This window comes from Tamandua tetradactyla, chromosome 3 (assembly GCF_023851605.1).
Source record: "Tamandua tetradactyla isolate mTamTet1 chromosome 3, mTamTet1.pri, whole genome shotgun sequence".
Classification (NCBI taxonomy): Eukaryota; Metazoa; Chordata; class Mammalia; order Pilosa; family Myrmecophagidae; genus Tamandua; species Tamandua tetradactyla.
The window spans coordinates 157,919,219-157,947,118 of NC_135329.1; the positions used below are offsets into that span (position 1 = coordinate 157,919,219).

Consider the following 27,900-nt stretch of genomic DNA (forward strand, 5'->3'; position numbering starts at 1 on the left):
CCAGTACTTGTGTCTTATATAGGGCTCCCTGGAGTTAGCTGAGACAGACTGCTGCTTCACAAGAATAAGGCTACTTTCAGCCATCCTTAAGGAGTTAGGTAATAAAATGAGACAATGAAAAATAGTGAAAATAAATGCACATTTGCACCCACACAGTAGATTTGAAGATTTTTCCATATGTTCTGAAACTTTGTGTTAAGATACTATTCCTCAGTATTACCTTATGAATAAATAAAACTAACACTCTTGTTTGGTTATTTCTGAATAATCTTACCTGAAGAGAAAAATGGACCAAGTGTGGAATTAAGTTAATAGATGTTCTGTTGCACAAGACATGGAAACTATGAGCAATTTTTTATCACAGCACTTATCACAGTATATATTGGGAATTTCTATGGACTCTGCTGATCTGAATTTTGAGGCTGGTAATGCCTTTGGATTCAGATGACTGCCATTGTAAAACTAAAAGCTCTTTCAAGTCAGACATTTTGCAGGGTTGTTCTTTGTATCTCTAGCACCTATTATGATGCCTGGGAAATATTGAAAGCAAAAACAACATTTGTTAAAATTGCCTGAATATCTTAAATCTCACTGTCAGTTTGAATAGTCTGTAATTATTACTTTTATTTATACAATTATCAAAATTGAGTCTGATTGAGAATCAAGGGTATTTCAGAAGAAGGAAGAATTGTCCAAGTACCTGCCCTTTGGCTTACACTCTTAAAGGTGATTTTGGAGTAAGTGTTAAACTTCAGACCTGAGCATATTTTAAGTAGTATCTTTTGTGGAGCAATATCTTAGAGGTTCTTCTCTGTCATAAAGATCCCACAAAAGCTATTTCATGGTTAGAACTACTGTGATTTGCAGATCTGGTTAGAGTTATCCCCAGAAGTATGTGGCATTGTTCCAGGAATCCTAGGGGTGCTATACATTAAGCTTCATCCTGGGATGATTGTTTTTAATGATTTATCAGTCATAGCTCCAACAATAACAAAAAAAGGTATAACAAAAATAGGATAACTTGGGAAAGATTTATTTGCAGAAATGCTATTTACAAAAGTATGGGTGCAGGGGAGCCACAAAGATGGTGTGATGACAAGGGATTAGTAGCAGAAACCTGTTACTATCCCTGATCCTAAAATTATGAGTGGGAGCACTTACTGGGCTAGAGTGGATAGAAAGTCACAAAAGTTGTCCATTTTATGAGAGGGTGATAGATGAAGGGACCCAGCCAATGCAATGTGACAACACAGAAAGGATCCAGGAGATACACTGACCGCACTGTTCCCTCCTCTTTTATTTCCCTACTAGATCTCCCACCTATCTAATTCCAACAGAAGCCTTAGGGGGCTGGAGCCCTGGGGATGTGGGCAATGGCGTTTAGGGGCTGGGGTCAGAGAACGCCTGGAAAAAGGAAGAGAGTAGAGCTTTCGGGCAGGGGCAAATTGGAAGGTATCTGAGATAATTTTAGGACTTTTCTTGTTAAATTATAGATTATACTAAAAAAAAATTTGTGCTCTTTAAAGAGAAAACACTAACTCTAAATAAAGCTTAAGCAAGCACTGCATGCTTTGCTACAATCCTCCCAGAGGCTGGACATTGCTGGTTCCTGCTTCTCTGTTAGTGAGACATTACTGGTCAAGAATAGGAGAAACACTGAACCAGGTCAAAATATAATATAAGGATACACTTGTGGTCTGTCAATTGTAATTCCCTGTGTGAAAGATAAATAAAATGTAGATTCCCTGTCACTCAATTTTACTTCTCTAAGAGCAGTGAGGAGCAGGCACTCTGGTGGAAAAATCATTCTTGTCTTTGGAGAGCATAGCGCAGACTGCAGTTTTTGGCTAAATTAACATCCTTTGAATTTGAGAGATGTTTTAGCATTTCAGAGTGAACAGCATCTATTAGAAGTAGAGGAATGTTTTGACACTAACTTCAGTAACTCTTGATTTTACCTATTATAGAGTTGTGTTTAAACATTGTTGATTACTTCACCAGATTCATGAAATAATCCTTAATTCTGACATCAAGTCGTACCATTATCAGACTAATGAACATTGTGACATTAGACCATGTGAGATGGTTTTTAATCGAAATTTTATAATTATGTATCTTAGTAGGTAGGCTTCTTCTATTTTTTTTTCTTAGAGAAGTGGGTTTATAAGACAATCATGAATAAAATACAGGGTTCCCATATAGCACCCTATAGCTAACACCTTGCAGTGGTGTGATACTTTGTTGCAATTGATTAAAGCAACTCTTTATAATTGTATTATTAACTATAGTCCATAATTAAAGGGTTCACTGTTTGTGTTCTGCAGTTCCATGGATTTTTTAAAAATTTATTCTAGTCCTGTATAGAAAACCTGACATTCCCCTTTTAACCACATTCAGCTCTACATAGTTCAGTGCTGTTAAGCACATTCACGGTGTTAGGCTACATCACCAGCATCCATTACCAAAATATTTAGGTCTCTTCTATTGGATAATGCCTTAGGACCTTAAATATCACCTATTGCCAACAATTCTCACGTATTTATTTCCAGGCTAGACTTCTACTTTCACTCTACATCCACAAACCTAAGTGCCTAGCTGACACCTCTTCTGGGGGTCTAATTAAGCAGAATATATCCAACTCCTGATCTGCATTTGCAACCCTGCTCTACCTGCATTTTTCTCTCTCGAAGGTAGCGACAGGTCCATCATTCCAGTCGCTCAAAAGGAAAATCTGAACTCTCCTCGTTTACTCACGCCCCACATCCAAATGATCTGTCAGTCCTGATTTGTTACATTCATATTTTGCAAAATGACACTGTTTTACCCACTTACACTGCCACCATTTTGGTTCGAGTCACCGGAATTTCTCACATGGATTTTTGGGAGTCTTATTGGTAGTCTTACTTCCATCCTTGCCACTCTACAACCTATTGTCAAGCGAGCAGCTACAAAACTTCTTTCAAATATAAGAAAATCAATTGCACTTTGCTCACATCCCTCCAGGAGCTCCCAGTCCCAATCAAGACAGAAGTGAAAGTTTTCATGAGGCCGCAAAGGTCCTGATTCATCTGGCCTCCATCCGCCCCTCAGAGCTCATCCTAGATTTTCTCCCTCATTTATTTTGCTCCAATTACACAGACACCCTTGTTTCTCCTCAAGCATACCAGACACGCTCTTCCCTTAGGCCTTATATAAAAGCCAAGTACATGGAGATGTAGTTTACTTGCAGTGAAATTCTCCCATTTTAGGGAGTACAGTTTTATGAATTTTGTCAAACTCACAGCTGTGCAGCCACCACCACAATCAAGACAGAATATTTCCATCACGCCAAAGGTTCTCTCATGCCTTTTTTGTAGAGCTCCCCTCCACACACTCCAGTTCTTGGCAACCTCTGGTTTATCACCTCCCCCTATAATTTTGCCTTCTATATCATTTTATATAAACAGAATCATTTGATATGTAGCCATTTGAGTCTGGCTCCCTTATCTTAGCATAATGCACTTAAGATTCATCCATTTCCACTGCATGTTTCAGTAGTATGTTTCCTTTCACTGCTGACTCTCCATTGTATGGAAACTCAAAAATATTTTTACTGATTTGTCGGTTAATGAATATTTGAATTAATGCTGCTTTGTGAAGATTATGAATGAAGCTGTTCTAAACTCACTTTTGGCTTTTACTCTTGCTGTTTTCTCTGCCTGGAATTTCTTTTTCCTGGCATATCTTCATGGTTTACTCCTTATCTCTTACAAATATTTGCTCAAATATCGCCTCCTCAATGAGGCCTTCTGTGATAAACACACCCTAAGGTGAACCTGCATGAATCACATTATCTAACCTACTTTCCTAAAAGATGGAGAGGGCCTGTGGTTTGTTTCTCTCTAACAGGTTATAAAAAACATGATGGGAAGTTACTCGATTGATTAAATTGCTTTATATATGTTGGGATATAGTAAGACTCACTTTTAGTAGCCTGAGAGAGAGACTCTCTCTTTCTGGCTCTGAAGAAGCTGTCTTGTTGTAAGTGGGCTTGGGAGACGGCCGTATGGCAAGGAATTGCAGGCGGCTTTTTCTCTCTGAAAGTGGCCCTTGCTGACAGCCAGTATGGAGTCAGGGCCCTCTATCCCACCACACAAGGAAATCAATTCTCTCAACAAGCTGGGGAGCTTGAAGGAGGATCTATCCCCATCAAGCCCCTAGATAAGTATACAGCCTAGCTGACACCTGTGCGTCCTTGAGCAGAACACTAGATTCCTGAGCCACGGGAGCTATAAGCTAATAAACATGTGGTGTTTTAAACTGCTACATATTAATATTAATGTACAGTGAACTACGCATTCCTTAATGATCCTATTTGAAATGGCTATCCTCCCCTACAATGTGCCCTGTCACTCTCCTTGCTTAGCTTTATTTCATTCAAAGAGCTTTTCACTATTTCCTATACCAGACAAACAACATTATCCTTTAGCTTCCGTCTCTCTCAACTATAATGCAAATTTCATGAGCAAAGCAGAGATTTTTTTCTTCCTTTGAGTTGTATCAATTGTGCCTAGAATAGCATCTGACACATGACTGGAAGTCAGTAATGTTAGATAAACAATAAATAAATATATTAATTATGGGAAAAGCAGCCCAACCTGAAGGGTCAGTCATCTTGAAACAGCATAAAGAAGAATAAATAAAGACAAATCACAGGGCATGTACCAGGAAATCCTGATTCCTGTCCTGGTCCTACTCTTACATGGAACTGTGGACGAGTCTACAAAATTTGCTTAGCTTCAGCTTTATCATCTCTAATTCATAGTTTCATAATATTACCAACCTTGTCTATGTATAAATTTATCTTCACAAACTAACAAGGTAATGTATATGTGTGTGTTTGCCTGTATAACAGTGCTTAATAATTTTAAGGAAAATATAAATTCTAAATGGAGGAATATAGATAATATATTGGCAAAAATTTCAGCTCCCCTAATAACCATGCGAATTAAAAGCAAAACATTAATGATATAGAAATTATTGACTATCGGTTTAAAAAATATTAAGAATAATGCTACATAACACTGGATATGATAAATTCTTTCATATCCTGTGGGGGAGTATAAAAATGGTACAATTTTGTGCACAGCAGTCTGGAAAACATCAAAAGCCTCAAAAAGTGTGCATATCTTTCATGCCAGCAGTTCTGCTTATAGAAATCTATTTTATGGATGCAATCACACAGTGTACAGAAGTATACATATAAAAATGTTTATGAAAGTTTGGCTTGAAATTATAAAACAATGTAGTTTAATTGTTAAGTTTAGATGCTTAAGCATTAAATTAAATCTCAGTTGATTTTTTATGTTCTCTGGTGTACTTGGTCTAGATTAATATGGCTTCTCTTTCTCTCTTTCCCTCACTGTCACTCATTTCTTACATTTATTAAGCCTTTTCTGATCCCTCAAGGCCATCCTCTAACTGAGTTAGGCGTCATAACGTCCTCAGCTTACCAACCACATGGGTTTTCTGAGACTGCATCTAAAGATTCGTGTGGGTTTGACCTGGGTGTCCTAGTGACATTTTGATTTTCTGTAAATCAGAAAAGGAACTAGGAGACATAAATCAATGAGATTTACCACCCCTGGTATGGTGTTAAAACCAATGATTAGAGGTTTTCTATTTTTCTCATTCTCTACTTGCACATTTCCAAAGTATATATGAGTAATACACTATTGTTCTTTATAATATCTACTGGAATATAGTAGCTGGACTTCATCCCCCAATTTCTTTTTTTATAATCTTCTAATTTTCCAATACCTGCTGACTGCCCTTCCTGTCTTGACATTCCTTTTTAGTTATTCTCAATAAACAATTGGTGAAGATTTAAAAATAATATTGGTATTTCCACAAGCCATATCTGCATTGTTCATTTTATTTATTTGTGTGGAATTAAACTTTTATTCTTTCCACATGGCTTCTATTATTTTCTTTCGAAATTAATCTACTAGATATAAAATATGACATGAAATTGAATTTTTGTCTCAAACAAATTCAAGGAAGAATATTGACTGTTAAATTCTAGCCATAAAAGCCCCAAAGTGTTTTTTATCTCCTCCACCAGTTAACAAGCTGAATATTACCTAAATATTAGACAAGCTCCTTTACCTTAATATTAAAAAATCTGTAGTAAAATAAGTATCTGTGCATAGGAAATCAAGACCAATAGGGACACTTAGTTAAAGCTTGTGCTTCTTCACAGTCTCTACAAGACTGGAGCAAAATTTACAGTCTAAATATACAGTTAACTAAAACAACATTTAGGGGCCAATTACCGATATGTCTATCAGCCAATTCAATCAGGGATAACCAAATAACACAACAGAATCAGCATTTGATAATTGACTGACTCCCTGATGTTCAATTATTAGGTCAATGGAAACATTAAATCAAATCATAATGGCTAATTTGGAACAGTAAATAGTGAAAGTCTTAGAATTTCATGTTACTTGCTTTAGAGAAAAAAACATTTTCTCTAGAAGCATTGTAGTTTTATCTTACTAATGAAATTTAAGCCCTTTCCTTTTTACTCTTTATTTTTTATGTTAATCTTGTTCATTAAATATATAGATATATTCATATGCATGTATATGTAATAGAAATTAGCTTTTATCCTAAAGATTTATTACAGAACCAAGTCTGTCTTTCTTATATGTGGTCTGCAACTTCCTCAAAAAATCAATAGGAAATAAATAACTTCTACCTGTTGAATGATAATGATAATAAGAAATACAAATCTTTGAAAATCAGCTCTTTCATTAGTACTATAACAAATTTATTTGGTTTCATTTCAGAGATTTAACACTAATTATTTTAAATGTTTATTTTAGAGAACTTAACTTCTACCTCCTCTCAAATTCTTCTTTAGCATCTTCCTTCTACCAACCCAAATTGGCTCACTTCTCTTGATTGAACGTCTTTCTTACAATAGCAGACTGCATATATCAGGAGAGATAATGCATAGCCTTTAGGTCCTTAGGTGGCCAAAACAAACAAGTCACCAACTCTACCTTTGCTTCTGGCTGCAATTGCCTTAGATAAGGCTCTCAGTATTTGTTATTTGAATTATTTCAATATCTTACTTATGAGTCGCCTTGTCTTTAAACTTGTCCATGGCAAAATTTTCTGCACACCAATGTCAAAATAATCATGTTAGAATTAAAATTTTGTCATAGCATTCTGTGGTTTAAAATCCTTCAATGATTCCTCCAGGCTAATATGATAGACAGGTTCTCCTAAGATTTAACCAGATATATAATGCTTAGGTTTCTTCATTTTCTCACAATATGTCCTGCTCTAGTTACACTTTCCTACATGCATTTTTAAAGAATATCAATGTTCCTATTTCTATGTTTATACAAAATTTTATTTTGCCTGATATACCCTCCCACTCCCAAACCCTTAACCTTTCTTCAAGCTGTTTTGTGTTCTTTAAGACTCAGCTCAGATGTCACTTCCTTCAGGTAGCTTCTGTTTGTTTGTTTTGGGCACATCTACACTCTCTTTATATGGTTCTGTAAGAATACTTCAACCAATGATTGCACCATTATTTCTTCACGTGTTTGTTCTCTCTTAATTTCTGGAAAATGTGTATAAACAAACAAGCACACACGCTACCTAGCCCACACATATGCTAACAGACACACACCAGATAAAGGAAAGAAAACTTAACAAAATTTTCTCTATCCCGGTCATTTAGCAGAGTGACTGTTGCCTGTTTTAATGTGAATGTTGATTGAGTTTTGACAATATTGCTTCAAATTTTTAGGAAATATACAGCATCAAATCCTAAATGTTAGAAAGTAAAACTATTTTCTAAATGCCATTCTTCACTTTCTTATCCTATTATACTCTTTTCTAGATTTGTTTTTTTTAATCATTAGATAATTTATGCATATATTAAAATTTTGCTACTTTTGATAGCCAATCTTTACAGATCTCTGACAGTCATTGTTTGTCTAGGTTCAGCTGTGAGTAAACCTCTTCTCCATATTAATATATTGATGCAATGAGCGCTCTCAAATATCTTTATGTAATTAAAAAATAATTATTCTAGAGAAACCTCAGGAATATATATATGTGTATATAGATAGATAGATGTAATTTATATACATATGCATTCTATAAATCCTATAAATTAAAATGTTAGAGAGTATTTTAAGCTTAAGCTATGGTATTATGTAAAATAAGTTAAGCATACACAATTCAAGATCACCAGGAATCTAATATTTCAACAGACTCACTGACTAATGTACTTTAAGTTAGAAGGAAAAAAATCCTAATTTGGAAGATCTAGGTGATTCACATAATAGTAAGTATTAATATTCTATATATATATATAATGCAGGAATATATCTGTCAATAGTAAGGCAATTAATAAGACTGTTCAATCTCCATCACTTCATTAATATACTATAACATGTCTAATTCTTAAAGTAGTCTACTAGGACTCTGCCATAACAGAACTTCATAGCAATATGAATCTTCCAGAAAAAAAAAATAGTATTTAATGATTTAATAGCTTTATGCTATCTCCATTAAATACTATAGTGAAACTATCAGGAGCATAGGACCTCTGTGGAATCTCTTAAATCAGAACACATAGGTTCTATTCTAGTTGGCATGCCTTTTTTCTGGCACTCAACCTGGAAAATGACCCTCTTTAATACATATGAAATACAATGCCCAATGTAATAAGAATGTCCAGAAAGAAAACAATCTTAATTTTCTTCCAACATTTTGAATTATTTGGAAAATGTGTCTGATATGTGGGGGAGGGGGTTGTTGGTTTTAAATCATATCAGTATTTTGCATCATGGGTTAACTTAAAACTTTTACTCTTCTTCAGAAAATATGAAAAGAATCAGTCTAAAATATAACACAGAATCATGAGGGAACTTATCAAATATATTAAATATAACCAAAATGCTCAAGTGAATTGAGTTGGTTTGAAAATTAGGCGTTTAGAAGAATGAAAAACTTCATATGAATTATACAGGCAGAAAACCTTAGCAGGCAACAAACAGTAAGAAGAGACGAAAGTTTTCAATTCCAATTACTTAAGGCATGATGCTATCTTTTAATATAATGTAATAATATACTTTTGTACTTTCAAAGGCAGAAGTGCATGGAACATTTTCATTAGAAATGGATTTTCATGAATGTTTTTTCCTTAGATGAGGTTAAAGATGATGTATTAGACAATAACAACAACAATAGTAATAACTTTTAAATTGCCATTGATGCAAATACTATTCATCTTTTCCATATTTTTTATAGCGGCTCAAAGAACTGAAACAAAGGGAATTTGCTCGAAATGTAGCATCTAAATCCAGGAAAGATGAAAGAAAACAAGAAAAGGCACTCCAACGCCTACACAGACTGGCGGAGCTAAGAAAGGAAACTGTATGGTGAGTGTGCAATGAAATGTTGAGTTTTATTAAAATATTACAAAAGAAAATGGAAGGTAAAAATAAGGGGCACAGATCTATTTATGTCTGCACCTAGAATAAGGCACATATGTTTTCATGGCTTTCTGTGGAATGTAGACAGTAATTTGAATTTGAATTTTATGCAAAAACCTGTTTAATGCACATTTCAATAAGAAGCAAAAGCTTTATAATTTTAGTTTGTAAAAAAGTTGATGTCACATTATGCTCCTATTTAAACTATGTTAGCTGAAAGCTATTCAGTTTCTTGGTGAAATTCAAAACGATTGGAAAAAAAAAGAGCAAGTTACCCTCTATTGATTGACCTTTGTTATAAATAGATTTTTAGGGAAAATTTATATTTTGAATGATAATTTGGGCAACTTATGTTTGAGATTATCTTTAAGATAAAAAAAGTCAGAAAAATTCCATGTGCCTCAGAAGCAGGACAGAATAAACCAAAACTGGGTTAGCAGAAGGTCAAAATTCTTAAACTTTGACCTGCTTCTAACAGTAAGCAGCTTTTAAATGTGAATAGTGTTTCAGTGTAGACCTTAGAATTCAATACAGGGCAATGTTACAAAAAGACAACCATATTTTAGAGTGTCCTCATGTCCCTCAATAAATAAACCCTCTATGATAGTTGTATAAAACAGAGCTGTTTTATCGCAAATCTATCCTATACTAAATAGTTTTAAGAGGATTTTGGTGCATCAAATCATTATTTAGGATGTCAAAAATTAGAGAAATAAAAATAAAAATTCAGTATATTTGGAATCCTATATGGAACAAAGCTAATTTCATTGAATACAAGTGTAGGAACAGATCTTCAAATGTGCAGTTATACCAACCAGATATTTTTACTCTGTGGGTGAATAAATGAAAAAATTATACAAGCTATAGAGAACTGTTAATGCTCTGTAAGTAAATTTGAAAATACAAATTCCAACACATTAAAGGAATTAGAGTTAATAACATGCATCAAACAGGCAATATCTCTTGTCTGAATTATTTTCCTCAGTACAATCATATTTCATATTACATATGTACATATGCATATGTTATTTCCCATTAATTTTGTACCTTTAAAGATGTGCAAAATAGAAAATGATGCTGTTTCTTTGTATCAGGCAAGGCAATGTTGTAGCCCCTGGTGTTAGCGTTTAGATTAAGAAAGTATTCAACTAGCAAAATTTGATGCCATTTATACCTTCTAAGAAACTGAATATTGAGAAGAGCAAATTCTGCACACTATTGTTCTGTTAGAGTAAGGATGATATTTAGGAATTTCTTATGTTTATGTGCTGATATAAATGTTCTTTTAATCAGAACTCACTATCTGTACTGCACTGTAATGTCAAATTATAAATAGAATTTTCATTTTAAATAAATAGCTTTTATCCTATAACTACTTTATATAATGATATAATTTAAAATTTCATTGTAATTTTAAAGTACTGAGTGTAATATTCTGAAAGACTCAAAGGTCTCTGTGAGTTAATGTTACTTCTTGTTTACCTTGCATCTTAGCATACTGAATTCCCAGCCCTTCTGAAGTCATGTTATTTTTTAATTCCCTTTGTATTCTCTATGTAGTATCAAAGAAGTGAAGTATTTGTGAATCAAAAGTACTTTATTTTTGAGAATTTTACATACTCCACTATATCATTGAAGAGGTAATGGGGGTCAAAAATCTTGATCAGAAAGCACTGGTGGAAAGTATAGGCAAGTCCTTGACTAGCATTAGCAATTATGAAAATAATTTCTGAACAACATCTCCAGTTTATCCTAAACAATTACCCATAAATCACCTGGGAGCACTGGGGAAGGCAATAAAACCATAAGAAAGTAAATGGAGGTAGAATTTTTTCTTGTTAAGATTTAAACATTTGGAAAAAAAATCTTGATATTTCAAAGATGTAAGTGTTTGGATATCTTTTCTCAAAAGTGTACCATCTAACCTAAAATGTTGTTTCTTTTTTGTAGTGCTCCCGGAAGTGGCCCTATGTTTAAGTCAACAACAGTTACCGTGAGAGAAAATTTTAATGAAATTTCACAAAGAGTTGTTGTGGGTTCAGTTAATAACCAGGAAGATTTCAAATATACTTTGATTCACAGTGAAGAAAATACTAAAGATGTTACCTCCGTTGCTGCAGATCCAGAAAGCACACATACTTATACAGCAAAAAATAACCAGACTGGAGAGCAAGCCCTGGGAATTCACAGGCACAAAATTGGCTTTTCTTTTGCGTTTCCAAAGAAAGCTTCAGTGAAGCTAGAGTCGTCAGCTGCAGCATTCTCTGAACACAACGATGATGGCTCTGTGGAAAAAGGATTTAGTAGAAAAAGTAGATTTGTCCCTGGTGCTTGTCATCTTCAACTATCTTCACCAACAGATGTGCTTTTGAGTTCCGAGGAGAAAGCTAACTCTTTTTATCCCTCAGAAGGCATGTGCATTGACAAAGAAGAAAGCCCTCCAAGTCAAGAGACGAAAGAAGAGTCTAGTAAAAAAGATACATTATTATTACCTTCATTTTGCCAGCTTCAGCTCCCTTTATCTTCTGGCGCCGATAATTGCCAAAATACAGTGCCCTCAGTAGATCAAATACAACAGGAAGATATTGTTAACGATGACATACCTATGAATGGGAACAGTTCTGAGTTGTTAGGAAATGATACTACAGTTCTTGATATGCCTGAGGATTGCTTATCTTTGCAAGCTAATAATGAGGAAACTAATAAGAACAACGATGCTTCCACAATCGAAGAACAAACTAAAAATCATGGTCCTGAGATTTTGGCCCCTGCGCATACTGAGGAGGACAATTTAACCTTCTGGAAACAAACAGAATTATATAAAAGACAATGTGAGCCATTTGTACCTGTGCTCAACAAACATGGATCCACAGTCCTTCAGTGGCCATCAGAAATGCTGATCTACACGACTACCGAACCATCAATTTCCTATAGTTGCAATCCTCTCTGTTTTGACTTCAAGTCCACTAAATTAAACAAGCAAGGTAAAAATAAACTGTTCTTGAATGATCTTTATTCACAGCAGAAGGGAGAGGATACTTGTAAGAGACCAATATCAGATTGCAAGGACACATGTGTTGCAGGACCCACTGATTCTGAAATCGGAGGTGGCACGAATGAATATCCCCAAGTCACTACACTTTTAGCTGATGATACTGTCTCCAAGAGTTGTGATTCCGAAAAGAATGAGAATAAGGGTCTGAGGCTCAAAAATATTTCCTGTAGGATCAGGAAAACAGAAAAACATAATTTGACACAAAATCAAATAAAACAGGACATGCTAGATGAAAAATACAATAAAATAAGGTTGAAAGGTACTCATGAACACTGTTTTCATAAAAATAGAAGAAAGAGAAAAACGAGAAGGTTATGTAGGCATCATCATGGGGAGAAAACCAAAGAATCAGACTCTCATTTGAAAATGGAAACGGAGAATAGTAACACTGATACACCAAGGGAAAATCTACTGAAAACAATTTCAGCAAAACAGTATTTAGCTGCAGAGCAATTATTAGAATCCCATCAATTACCTGATAAAAGACCCAAATTAGTGTCTAAACGCCTAAGTGAAAATGAAGAAATGTGTAAAATCTGGAACACCAAATGCAAAAATAGCAATGCAATCAATTCCAAATACCACTTAGGAAAGAACACTGTTGTTTTAAGTGGACAATCAAATCCAACAATGATACATTCTGGGAAGCATAATTTAACATACTCCAGAACTTTCTGTAGTTGGAAAGCCAAAAAATCAAGCTGTAGCCAGGATCACAAATGTTTAGTATTTGAAAATAATATGAAATGCATGAGTCAGAATCAGGCTATTAAAAGAGGTTATAATTCTCTCATCAATGAATCAGAAAGAGTCCATCGAAAACGTAGACAAAATTCTTATTCTTATTCTTCAGATGAAAGTTTAAATCGACAGAATTATTTACCAGAAGAAGTTTTGAGGCCATCAAGTACTTCATTTGCTCCTTCTAAGCCTAAAAAGAAACGAAGGAGAAAAAGAAGCAGATTCCACACTGGATTTGAAGCTTTGGAACTCAAAGAAAATACTGATTATCCTATGAAAAACAATTCTTCCTTAAGTAACCCAGATGAGTTTATAAGTAAAGACAAAAAAGAAGAGATGAAACCACAAGAAGTTTCAAAGACTGAAAAGGGCACAGAACAAAAAGACCAAGTAGAGGACAAACTGACTTTGCACTCTGGCAATCCCCTTCCTTCTGAAAACAATGGTGATATTGAGCATTTAGTAATGGAGACCACTTCTGGTGAATTTTCAGAGGTGTCCAATGATCCCACCACATCTGTCCATGTAGCTGTCCCAAGAAAAGTAGCAATTAAAAATACCTTGCTTGAAAACAAAGAAAGATGTGCAACTATACATATTAATGAAAAGCAAAGTTCCTTTAACGCGCCTAATGTTGAAAAGAACTTTAGACCATCACAACCTAAATCTTACCTTTGTCATTATGAGCTGGCTGAGGCCCTTCCACAAGGAAAGATGAATGAGGCATCAACAGAGTGGCTGAGGTATAATTCAGGAATCCTTAACACACAGCCACCTTTACCATTCAAAGAAGCACATGTCACTGGTCATACCTTTGTGACAACTGAGCAAATTCTGGCTCCATTAGCTTTGCCAGAACAAACATTATTGATCCCACTAGAAAATCCTGACAAATTCAAAGATCTACCTTGTGAGGCATACCAGCACATCATACAGCCCAACATGCTGGCCAACAAAGTTAAATTTACCTTTCCTCCAGCTGCCCTCCCACCCCCTAGCACACCTCTGCAGCCTTTGCCTTTGCAGCAGCCCCTGTGTTCTACCTCTATAACCACTATCCACCACACTGTTTTGCAGCAGCATGCTGCAGCTGCTGCAGCCGCAGCCGCAGCTGCAGCTGCGGGGACCTTTAAAGTGCTTCAACCACACCAACAGTTTCTTTCCCAAGTCCCGGCTCTCACCAGAACATCAATACCTCAAATCACAGTACGACCGAGGCTTTGTCCTGGGAACCACCCAACTCTCGTTGCTCCTCCTCAGATGTCAATTATCCCAGCTTCAGTTCTTCATCCTAGCCATCTGGCTTTCCCGCCTTTACCACATGCCCTCTTCCCTTCACTGCTTTCCCCACACCCTACTGTCATCCCTCTGCAACCCCTCTTCTAGTCATCACCACAAAGAGGAAGGGGAAGACCCATAGGAGACCTGCTGTCGTGTGCATAGGTGTTCCTATAAGTGGATAAATGGCTCTTAAAATGGTGGAAATAAACTGGCCAAAATATGGCCTTGCTGATTTTGAAATCATTTACTGTAAGTGTAATGATGCAAATATATTCTTAAGTTTCTGATATATAATCTTATTAAAGCACTGAATAGTTTGAAAATAACACAATATATGCTGTATATTGAAATGATGTCTTAAGAGTATGTATAATATACATAAAATATATTTATAGTACTGTAATTTATGTTGTAAAGTATGCTCTTTGGTTTTTTAATCTTTGTGTATTTGCACCTATTTAATGTTTAGACAAAGCTGATGGCACTATGTTTTGTACCATGTTCCTTGAAACTGTAAATTCAGTGAAAAAATCTCTTGCAATAAATTTTTGTTAACTATTTAAGTAAATCAAACTTTTCTTTTTAGTTGGTCTTCACTGCTTTATGAATTTTCAGTAACAATAGGCTTTGGATTTATATTGTTCCTCTGTCCAGTAGCTTCTCTGAGTCTCAGAGACCCTGCAAAATATCCTTGGAGTTTTATTAATACTTAAGCTAAGATACCATATTTCAGATAAGTATAATAGGTCCATGTGATCTTCTGTTTCGGCTAATGCTGCTTTTACTCAGAACCAACCATCTTTCCTGTACAATTGCTCCTCTCTTTAGGCAGTAAATTATGGAAATTCATATTAAAAATTATAATATTTGTGGTGAAAGTAACTAAAAAACATGCGAAGTAGTTAGCATTCTTCCAGGAACCATAAAACAGTACCAGTAAATAAATGCTTATAATATTTTGTAAGTGATAATTCTCAAATTTATTATGTTAGAAGTCAATTCTTGCAAGGAGATTGATGTGAATTAAGGATAGCTTTAATTTTAACAAATCATTATCGTATAACAATTTGGGATGGATGACATAAATGCAGTCTGTATCTAGGATATATTCTTAAGAGCTATACAGAATCTGGAAGTGTGCACATGGTGGTATCATATTTGCAAATAACCCATCCAAAATTAGACACTCTCCACATCATCCTTCCAGATTCTGCATTATATTTAATGACCTTTACATTATTGTTCACTCAAATGCTTCTATGTGTGCTAAGGATTGGAATAACTCAATAGAAAATGAGGAAACAGCCCACTTTTCCCAAGAAAGTGTTTAATATGTACCTGCCCCAATCCCTGTCACTAGGCAAGACAAAGTCCGCATGCATGCTGGTGTGGATTCACCTCACCATATGCTAATGATAACGAGAGGGTTATAGCAGCCTGTCAATGAGTTCAGCATCAGAGAAACCAGAGTCACTCTAAAAGGATAGCAAATTTTAAATGATGCTGTACTGAGAAAGTGCTATTCTCACACTGCCATAGGAACTAAATTATGCTAAATAATTTTAAGGATAGAAGTATGTTAAGACACCAAAATAATCTATATTGAATTCTATATTAAGTAGATAAATAGGGGGAAACTAATCATTTAATTTCTTCATTATTTGCCATAATAATCATTGATTTAAATGTTTGCCTGAAAAATGGTTGTGAAAGTCTGCCTATATCATTTCATGATTAACAAATAAGATTAAAAGTAAGAAAAGCAATGCCATTTGAAATGTTCTAAGATAATATGTTTCAAAAATTGGAACTAAACATAGGCAGGATGATTTTTCCCCCAAGCAAAATATGTGAAACTACCTTTGAAGAGAAAATAGATGAGGAGATCTACTGGGGAATGCTGACCCAGTTTGTTTTTAATCTGTCAGTGCAGGCTTGTTGCTACGGCTATTAAAAATCAAACTAAGTGTTTGACTTTAAAATACACACATTTATTTTCTCTTCTTTACATCTGCTTGTTAACCTCTTAACATATTATTATCCTTTACTTCTTTCTTTCCCTGATCTTTTCTCTTCTAATTTCATTGTAGATGTCATATGTCCAATATGTTGTATTTCTCTCAAAGTGCCTTTTAATCTTCATCCTATTTTGAGAAATACTAGCTGCTGCATATAGGGAGACATCTCATTCTGATCCATTTTCTGAAGCCCAAATCATTCAGTTAGGACAAGCACCCAAGAAGGGCACTGGCAGGGTACTTTCCGTTGGTCATCATCATTCCTACGAGTTCAGAGGATGTTCAAGGTAAATCTGGTCTCTCCAGAGATACTTTGTGGAACAGACACACACACACATCTCTTAGGAACTGCTGCTGGTCACTGTCCAGAACTCCTAAACTTTCTCTCCTTAATGGGATACTATTCTGCTTTCCATAGTTACAGTCAAGAGGTGGAGTGGAATATATTCTCAGATGTTTTATATTCCAAGAAGGAAAAAAAAAGTAATTACTTTGAAAACTATTAAACAACTTCCTTTTCATTGTCATCAATAAAACTCATGTCTTCCAGAATAAGGGAGTTAAGCACATTTATGATGATTATGCTAGTAAACACTTGAATAGATGCTTAGCCAAATTCCCTTGTCAGCATTGGAGTTGAGGAAGGAGAGAAATTCCTTATGCCTAATAATATAATTTCTGCTATGACTACCATATTCTTACCTTTGAGACATTTCCTCAATTGATTACCTAGTTTAGGGACACTTGCCTTTTTTTTATGATCACTTATGTCTAATATATATCAGGCAGGCACATCACTAGGTCTAGAGAGACTATGGTGAATAGAAAGAAGTTCTGTTAACAAGGATTTCAGAGTCTAAAGGAGGAAACTGATAAGCAAATAAGCAATGTTAATAAGAGAAGGTAATCAATTAATAAATGTTTATACATTATGTTATCTGAGAGGATATGACACATTAAAGAAACACAAGTGTGAAAGGGGAAAATTCTATAAGACAGAGATAAGTAAAGCAGCAGGTGGACCATTAAGGTCTTTATCTTTCGGTTTTTAAAAAGTGAGATGAATAACCCTTAGTGGAATATTGCTTTAGAAATAGCACCAAGGTTACTCAAGCAAAAATGGATTAGTCTGTGCACATTTTTGTGTATGTTTTGGGGTAAGGGTGGTGAGGAAATCAGAAGAGCAAAGGAAGTTGCAAACTTTAGCAAGTAAACAGAAATAATGTTGATTTGAATTAGGAGGGTCATGAAGGGGATTGTGGAAAATGCACAGATACTCTAGAGTTACTTAAGAACTGACTTTAGGGAGAGAGTCTGGGAAGAGAGGGAGAGAGGTTTAAGAATGAAATTTAAGTTTCTGGCTTGGACAATTGGCTTTATGTGGCCATTCACATTATTTTAGCAGTGATTGGAGTTCTTTTAAGAGAATGGAAGATAATATGCCCAATATTTAGGTACATTACATTTGAGGTGCCTAGAATATATCAAAGCAAAGCTATGTTGTCAATAGTTTGATATATTATGGATACTCTGTTATCCGAAACAATCAGAATTTGTTTGTTTTCAGTTAATTGTTTAAAATGAGGCAGCACACATTGAGTGTGAATCATATATTAAAGACTCATATTAACTCACGTTAACTTATTATATATTAACTTCACAAACATTATGCTATAGATCCAAGACCTTTTCTATGAATTTGTATATATGCGTTATAGTTATTGGTCATCTTTCTTATATAATCCACATTCAAATAAATCATCTATGATTTCCAGGCTTATTTATTTAATGTACAGTTATGACAATTATGTGTCTGAACAAATCCTAATACAGTGTATTTTAATTATTTATTTTCTGTAGTCATACTATCCCATACATAGGACATAATTAATAGAATTTACTTAGAAACTTAATTTAGAATTTCTAAAATATCAAATTGTGTTTTGATAAGAATAAACTCTTTCTCTTTGTACTATGTCACCATTTTACTTAACACTGAATCAAATTATGCAGTTTTAATAATAAACATAATATGCCCAAAGTAATTTGAGAACAAGCAAATCTGAATGTTGATAAGCAAATGATCTACAGTTCAGAGGGTAAGGACAATGGCACCCTATGGAAGAGCCTAATAGCTTCATATTATGCCTTGGAGATCAGTTTTATAGGAAATAAACAATTCAACCCCTCTGAGAAGATGGCTAAATATAGGTATTTTAAGAATGAATTAAAAGAAGTATACTAAAGAAATTTATTTTGAGGTCATCACCCTGTTCATTTAAATTAAAGTCTTAGAAGTGTTGGGATTATCATCAGAAAGAGTATATAGATTAAAAAGAAAAGCAGAGCCTGTAAAAAGCTGTGAATACAAACAAAAAAGTCTGTGCAGAAGAAAAAGATACAATGGAGAATAAAGACAAGAAGTTTCAAAGAGCTACGATTAAACTAGGGAATTATAGTACTATGAAAACAATAGCAAAGGATAGTTTTAATTAAGAGTAAGGTGATAGTTATCAATGCTAGGTGGTTAAGTAAATAAGAACCATGCATTTTTTATATAATGATCTAAGTCATTGATGATGAGTGAGTTTGAGACAGTAGTTTCAACAGATCATGGGCATAGAAGCCATATTACAACATGTTCAAGAAAGAATCTTGGGCAAGAAAGTATAAGTAAAACTTCTTAGAGTATCTATGAAAAGGCAATGAAAAATAGAAGTACAGTTGTAAAGAATACAAACACTAGTTTTAAATTTTATAATGAAGTGAAAGGTCACTGCAAATATGTAAAAAATTTCCAAGAGGGTGCAAGGGTAGTTCAGTGATAGAATTCTCGCCTACATGTGGGAGACCCAAATTTGACTCCCGGCACATGCACTTCCAAAAAAAAGAAATGCAACAAATGGAGTGCAATGTTGAGTTACATGGAAAAAGAATGAAACGTGACCCCACCACAGCATACAAAAAGAAAAAAAAAATTACCAACTAAAAATCAATTAATTTTTGTGAAATTTAGTGTCCTTATATACTAATTAAAGGATTTCTAAGTATACTTTTGGCTCAAATTCTATAGTTTTATGTAATTCGTTGATAATACCCAGTAAAAATAATTTTTTTGAAATATCTAGGAAGTAAATAGGACATTGAATCATTGCATTTAATAAAATGATTCATCTTTTTTTCTTAAGTTACAGTCAAATGTGAGGAAGATCATTATATAAGAAAAGCTGGATACGAGCATCATACTATATAATATGAAAGCTGATTGTAGTACTCAAGTCCATATAAAGCATTAGTTGAACAATACTGGCTATAGGTATAAGGAAATCACAGATGTTTTGAAGGTCTAATATTTAACTGTATATGGGCTATCCATTTCTTTACAATTCACAGTGAACATGAATTTAAATATACTGAATATATTTTACTTGGTATCATACCATGAGATTTAAATATTCTATATTCCTTATCACTTAACATGCTTCAATAGAGATAACCTGTTCAGATTAAAAACATTCACAATTTTATCAGTTTCACAAAGTCAAAAACATTTTTCATTTTCAACTTAACTTTTATAACCTACTAAAAGCAACAATATAATTTAAGTTTTTCCTTTTTTTGCTGGCTAAGCAAATTAGTGACAAATTTCTATGGTAGGATTAATGTATTGTTTCTCAGTAAAGAGAGAGGCTATTCTTGTGTCCTTGCTATTGTTTTACTTTTTTTTAATTAGTGAACTATAACTTAAGACTCTTCTCTAATTTATAAAATTATTTGGAAATGTTGTTAAGAATGACATTAATTTTAAACAAATTTGATTTAATATAGCATTCATCCCAGCACTTTTAACTAACTATGGAAAGGCAGCAACAGGATTGGACTAGAGGCTCTCTATTCCTTTTCTCATCTGCACAGGTACAGTTGTAAACTAAAGGTAGAAGTTGATATCCAGAGGAGGAGGGAGGACTCATTTATGAAAGGATTCATCAAGTGATTCCTATTCATTGTTGATGACATAAAGATATTTCATCAAGAAATTTTCTTCTGTTAATTAGCACCATGAATCAGAATTTAACAAAAATATCCATATAGATGCTTTGGTTCTTGGGGTCCTAGGACAGATTGAGTCTTTCGTCATTGTCTCTGGAAATGTATGCTTTCCCTTGAAAAGACTATGTTCTTAGCTACTTTAAAGTGGTGCTTTTCTGATACTCCTATTTACTGGAGTAAGTTAGGAGTCTCATTAGCTGCTTGCAAATATCATATGTTTGCATATAACAATCCTAGAACCTAGGATTTTTAGGTTCTACTCCCTCACCCCCAACTAGTTATATCTATACTGGAAATGAGATAAAACTAAAAAATAAAAGGCAATGAGAACATAAAACAAGAAAGAAAAACACTGGAATATTAAAATATATTTATAAATGTTTCTATACATTGTTATGTTAGGATGAATTACTATCTATATCTTAAGTATTCCTTGATTTCCTGTTTGCTTCTTTTGACTTTCCATAATTCAATTCCATAACTCAAATTGCAGTTGCTGGAGCTGTATGGTGTACTTGTTGAACAAAAACCTCTGGGGTTGGGACAAGTGGATCTAGATTTTCTGTAAGCTTGGTGCAACAGTAGACACAGAACTGCTCTTTTAGCTTAAGGGTGAGGTTCAGAAGCCTAGAAGTTGACTTAGATTTTCTAAATTCTGTAGGAAAAAAAAAAAGACATCTCTGAAACAACTTATAGTGTAGTAATTAGGAGCACAGTCTTTGGAAGGAGACTGTTCAGCACCAAACTGTACCAATTATTAGCTTTGAGACTTGGATAAGTTAGTTAAACTCACTGAACTTCAGCTTTCTCAAAAGTAAAATGGAATAATAATAGAAACTACCTCACAGTGCTATTGTGAGGATGAAATAAATTAATAAATTTAAAATACATACTCAACATTCAATAATAGGTACTCAATAAGGGATAGCTATCATTATCATTAATTGTTTCAGTTTTTCTTTGGCTGGTTTCCCAGAAGCAGAATCTGAGACAAAAATTTGTGCAAAAGTAAGTTCTCGAAAAAGTGATCCCAGGAGAAACTAGGAAGAGAATAGGGAAAGCAAGAGCACTAATGGAGAAAGTCAAGAAGGATATAATTTCCAGAAAGTTCCAAGGAGGGTAAATTTGGCCTGAATCTCACAGGTAAGCTCAGAAATGTTAACTACACTTCAGCGTTGTCCCAATTAGAACAGGAGCAGAACTTGCCATTCAAACACCAGACAATCATTGCTAAGAGCAGCCATCAAATAACATAAATACCAAGCTTCTTTCAACTCTGCTGTGTGAACTAATGACACCTGTAGTTCAAAGGAAGTTCTCTGAAGAGAGTAGCTGGTACCAGTTCCTGGAAATAAAATCAGAGAGAAGCTAGAGGAGAGACACACTGAATGAGTAAAAGGGACCCAGCATCTGCTACACTAGCTTTATTTTGTACTGTTGTAGTATACCACTCCTATCTCATTAGCATCAAATGACAGACTAGTTTTCAGTGGGGTATATCCAATTTTTCTATCTTCAAATGTTTCCAATAAATTTCTCTCAAAAGGAGTTCCTGAGAAAACATTTTGAAAAGAAAGAAGTTGAGAGACAAATCTCCATGTTTCTCTCACATTGCTGCATTGCTGCATTGCTGCATGCTTATAAGTAAGGCACTACCTGTTTTTTATCTCAAATTGCTTTTCAAGGTTTGAATAATGAGAAACTTTGGAAGAGTGATAGTGTATCCAGACCAAAGGGTAGGCATGTTTACTTTCCATTATTATGGTTCCCTAAGCTGAGCTTTCCTCTTATCTAACAACTGACTCTGAGCAGGTGTCAAATGGAGGTTTTTCATATTACCTCGTAGGAATGGGAGCTCAAAAATTCTGCACAAAAATGCTGATACAAAAATTTGGGCTATTGTTATTGTTGAGTAATGAATAATATCCTTTTTCTGTAATCTAGGAACTCAAGTTTTCTACTAGAACACATAAACTGTGGCATGCTAACATTTTAGCTTTTGAATAGGCTAAAATTTCAGACTCTTCAGAGCTTTGACAGAAAGTACTTGCTTTATCATTTTCGTGGATCATAAAAGATATCATGTAAAATTGTTTATATATTTTAATGGTGGTTTACATTTTTGTTTTTTATTTCATCACTTTCTCTAGTAGTCTTTGTTCTCTTTCCATGAATAAAGCACAAATGAATAAAGAAAATATTAATCTAAAACATACTTGAAGAAAAATTATTTTTATGTCTTAGAATACATTTCTATATCTTAGAATACAGCAACAACTTACCCTCAACAGTAAAAATCTTACCAAAAAAAATGTATCTATTGAATATAGTTCTTTTCTTTAATTAGTTTACATGTTTATAGATGACAAATATAATAATTCAAAAAGTGCCAAGGAAAATTGAGACCAGAGCAAAGGCAGTGGTCAATATAGACAAAAAGACTCTAGTGTCCACTGTCACATAGAGCGTAGCAGAGATGTACTGGAATATGTTGTTTCTCTTCCATACTGCTCAATTTTGAAATGTATTGGGGCTCCCTCATTTTCAAAACTCCAATGGAGATTATTGGAGCCCAAACAGACACACACACACAAGGAGAGTGTGTACACTACAGACAGAGAAAATCAGATGTGAAATGGTAGAAAAAAGTACAAAATTCCTGTAAATTACAATTTCTCCCACCCATGAACAATTTTGAAAGGTGCCCTTAGAGGTCATTGATCACTAACCAACATCTTTTATTAGGTCTATATTCCAGCATCTTGTAGAAAATAAACCAGTCAGAGAGTGGATCAGAAACATAATATTTATTTTCTAGTATTACAATAACCAGGAACATGATCTTTAAAAATGTAACATCCCTCTGATTTAGGGCTTTTCTCCATTTACAAGATCAGGAAACAGAATTAAATGAACACAAATTAAATAAATGACTATATTTTGTAAAGAACAATATTATTTTTTCTAAATTATATCTCCATTTGCCACTGTCTGCCCTGGTCTGGAACACTTAAGAAGAAAATATGATATTTTTCAAAATAGTATTTAATATAAAATAATTGGCTCAAATCTCTTAAAATACATCTTGTATCATGAACAGTAGTTGGCAAATAACATATAATACATTCTGGCACACTCCCAGTTCGAAATATGGGTGATCTTAGATGCTTTTTAAATGTTTGCTTGTACATAGTAGGTATTAAATAATTCCCAGATCATCTTTATGATTTAGGTATTGGAAATAAAGAATTCAGCAGTGGCCCATTTTATCTGAACCATGAATATGTCTTCCATACTCCTAATTTATTAGTTTAACCTGAAGTGATTTGTGCTTTCTTATCCTGACAGTCTGGGAATAAAAATATTTTGTGAAGGAATGGATAATAATATTATTGATCAGAGTATTTTAGAAAAAGAAATGTTTAAAAAGAAAAGTGATATAACTTTTACAGTTTGTTTTAGCTTCAGTCTCATGATGTGCATAGAACAGTAGAATGGATCTAATGGTAATGTTCTTTTTTTTGCTATAAAGCTCTGGTATTCTCAACTGAGATACTGCAAAAAAATAATATAATTGAAATCAGATACAACCGTGTGTCAACAACAAAACACTGTTCTTTCACTGGAGGCAAAAATAGATGAAGATTAAAATAAAGAACATTATAGACACTGTTACCCTAGTTGTCAAGAAACGGGCAAATATATATTCATTATTGAGCCAATTTTAAAACAAAGTAGAAGATTATAACATATAAGATTATAAGAACAAGACTATAAGGATAAGATAATAATTCACATAAATACCAAAGTAATGGATAAAACAAAGATTATTATAGGACAAGCCATATGTACAAATGGCAGAAAGACAACTCAATTTAGCTAGAGCCAAATGAACAATATTACTAAGATGGCTTGGCATGCCCATGGCCAAATTTGTGTCAGGCTTCGGTAGAGCCTGGGGCTCAGAAATTGTAGTCAGGGGATTGCTAGTTCGGTATGGTAGGAAGGGAGGAATCCTATTAGATATCTCTAGAGGACCATGATGTACATATCTGTCAATTTAATACCCCTCATCTCCAAATCCAGTCATTACTATCTATTTTGCAATAAGCGAAATTGAATTCTTTAAGTATTTCTCCTATGTAGAGGGCACAACATTAATTTTAGTCAGGATAGTCTGATAGAGAAAAATGGCTGGAGAAAAGTCCTCTCTTCCTGGTTCTACTGTGTTTCCATTTTAATTCTCTTTACTCCTTTCTATGGCGCCCAGTATTCTGTGTGTGTGTGTGTGTGTGTGTGTGTGTGTGTGTGTGTGTGAGGGTGTGGAGGATCATATAGTTACATTCTCCCTAGCCATAAGCCCAGACAAAGCAATACTTCAAAGTCCTGGCAATAACTCAGCATTCATCTCAATGAGGACCTCCCTACCCCAATACTACATACCCCAGGTGTGCTATCCTGCCACTTTTCCACAGATTACAGCTATACTTCAAGTCTGAATTACAGCATTGAGCATGGTCCCCCTTCCTAACTTTGTTCCTTCTGTAAATACACATACCTCAGAGACACTGCAGGTTTGGTTCTAAACCACGGTCATAAAACAAATATCACAATAAAGCCAATCACACAATCTTTATGGTAGTAGTCCATTAGGTATGTAACAAAAATGTGTCTGAAAACACAATAGACATAACAATTAAAAATACTTTGTTGCTAAAATATGCTGACCATCATCTGAGCCTCAGTGAGCCATAATACTTTGCTGGTGCAGGGTCTTGCTTCGATATTATGACTTCTGACTGACCTGGGTGATAGTTGCTGAAGGTTGGGTGGCTGTGGTAATTTCAAAAAAATTAAGACAATGATGAAGTTTGCACATCAGTTGGCTCTTCCTTTTACAAAAGATTTCTCCATAACGTACAATGCTATTTCATAGCATTTTACTCACATTAGAATGTCTTTCAAAGTTTGAGCCAATTCACTCAAAACCTGCCATTGCTTTATCAACTACATTTGTGCAATATTCTAAATCTTTGTTGTCATTTCATCTATGTTTACAGCAGCTTCATCAGGAGGAGACCCCAAATCAAGAAACCACTTTTTTTCCTCATCCATAAGAAGCAACTTCTCATCTGTTCAAGTTTTATCATGAGAGTGTAGCAGTTCAGTCATATCTTCAGATTCCACTTCTAGCTGTAGTTCTCCTGCTATTTCTACATCTGCAGTTACTTCTTCCACTGAAGTCTTGAAAGCTTTGACGTCTTCCATGAGGGTTGGAATTAACATCTTCCAAACTCCTGCTAATGTTGATATTTTTACCTCCTTTTACACATCTAGAATTTTGAATCCTTTTCAGAAGGTTTCTTTAATTGTGAAAAATTATATACAAAAAAAAAAACAATAATACATTTCAAGGCACACTGCAGAAATTAGTTGTAGGACATTTCAGAGTTTGGTATGGATTACAATTCCACAATTTTAGGTTTTTATTTCTAACTGCTCCAAGACATTGGAATAAAAAATATTCATATAATATTCAGCAATCATACTCATTTGTTAAATCTTATCTTCTCTGTTACAACTCGACCTTCTCCTTTGATCTTTCTAGCAATCTTTATGGGTGTTTGGGCTATGTTCATTCTAAATTTTTCATGTTGGAAAGTGCTGTAGGTAATATGGCATAGGGGGATAGAAATAGTTGTTGTTCTGGAGAGGCTGGCCCCTCTGAGTTCCAGGACTTATCTGGACCAGGAACCCATCTAGAGGTTGTAGGTTTCTGGAAAATAATCACAGTGCATGGACCTTTTGTAGAATCTCAGATAGCGTCCTAGGTATGCTTTAGGGTTGGCAGGCATGGTTTTGGTTGGTTCAGAAAGTTTTCAATTGACTTTTCCCAGATTCATCAGAGGAATCACTATCTACATAGCTATACATTGCAAAGTATATTTCTTAAATGATAAGAAAGTTGAAGTGGTTCCTTGATCCATGGGTGCAGAATGGATATTATGCTAGCAGTCATGAAAACAATATTCATATCATTGTATATCACCACCATGGCTCTTTGGTGACTAGGTGCATTCTCAATGAGTAGTAATATTTTGAAAACAATCTTCTTATCTGAGCAGTAGGTCTCAACAATGAGCTTAAAATATTCAGGGAATCATGTTGAAAGCTTATGGGCCATTATCCAGGCTTTGTTGCAGCAGAGGCAGAGTAGATTTAGCACAATTCTTAAGGGCACTAGAATTTTTTGAATGGTAAATAAGTATTGGCTAAACGTCACCAACTGCATTAGTTGAGTTGTCCTGTTCTTTGAAGCTTTGAAGCCAGTAATTGACTTCTCTTTTCTAGCGATGGAAGTTCTAGAAGGCATCTTCTCCTAATATAAGGCTGTTTCATTTACATTGAAAATCTGGTGTGTAGCCTATACATCTTCATCAATTATCTGAGCTGGATCTTCTGGATAACTTCCTGCAGCTTTATACTTTCATGTTATGAAGACAGTTTCTTCCCTCAAACCTCATGAAACAAACTTTTAGCTAGCGTCAGACTTTTCTTCTGCAGTTTCTTCACCTGTTTCAGTCTTTGTTGAAGTGACAAGAGTTATGGCCTTTCTCTTTATTAGTCTTGTACTTAAGGGCATGCTGTGATTGGTTTGATCTCCTATCCAGACCACTCAAATTTTCTCCACACCAGCAATAAGCAGTTTTGTTTCTTTAACATCTGTGTGTTCACTGAAGTAGCACTTTTAATTTCCTTCAAGAACTTTTACTTTGCCTTCACAATTCGGCTAACTATTTGGTAGAAGAGGCCAAGTTTTCAACCTATCTTGGATCTGACATAACTTCCTCACTAAGCTTAATAATTTCTAGCTTTCAATTTAAAATGAGAGACATGCAATTCTTCCTTTCACTTGAACACTTAGAGGTTATTCTAAGGTTACTGTTCTGGTTTGCTAGCTGCCGGAATGCAACACACCAGAGACCGACTGGCTTTTAATAAAAGGGGATTTATTTTAGTAGTTCGTCAGAGGAAAGGCAGCTAACTTTCCACTGAGGTTCTTTCTTACGTGGAAAACACAGGATGGTCTCTGCTGGTCTTCTCTCCAGGTCCCTGGGTTCCAACAACTTTCCCCAGGGTGACTTCTTTCTACATCTCCAAAGGCCTGGGCTGAGCTGCAAGTGCTGAGATGAGGAATGCCAAGCTGCTTAGGCTGTGCTACTTTGCGCTTTTACATTTAAGCACCAGCCAA

General features: G+C 34.6%; 1 protein-coding gene across 1 annotated transcript in view; it reads left to right on the forward strand.

Moving 5' to 3' along the window:
• Positions 1-14,685, forward strand: part of ZNF804A (zinc finger protein 804A) — a 283,463-nt gene extending 268,778 nt beyond the window's left edge. The window contains exons 3-4 of the mRNA XM_077151978.1: positions 9,319-9,449; positions 11,454-14,685. Of these exons, the coding sequence (XP_077008093.1) occupies positions 9,319-9,449; positions 11,454-14,685 (3,363 nt within the window). The remainder of the gene's footprint in view (positions 1-9,318; positions 9,450-11,453) is intronic.
• The last annotated feature ends 13,215 nt before the right edge of the window (positions 14,686-27,900 follow it).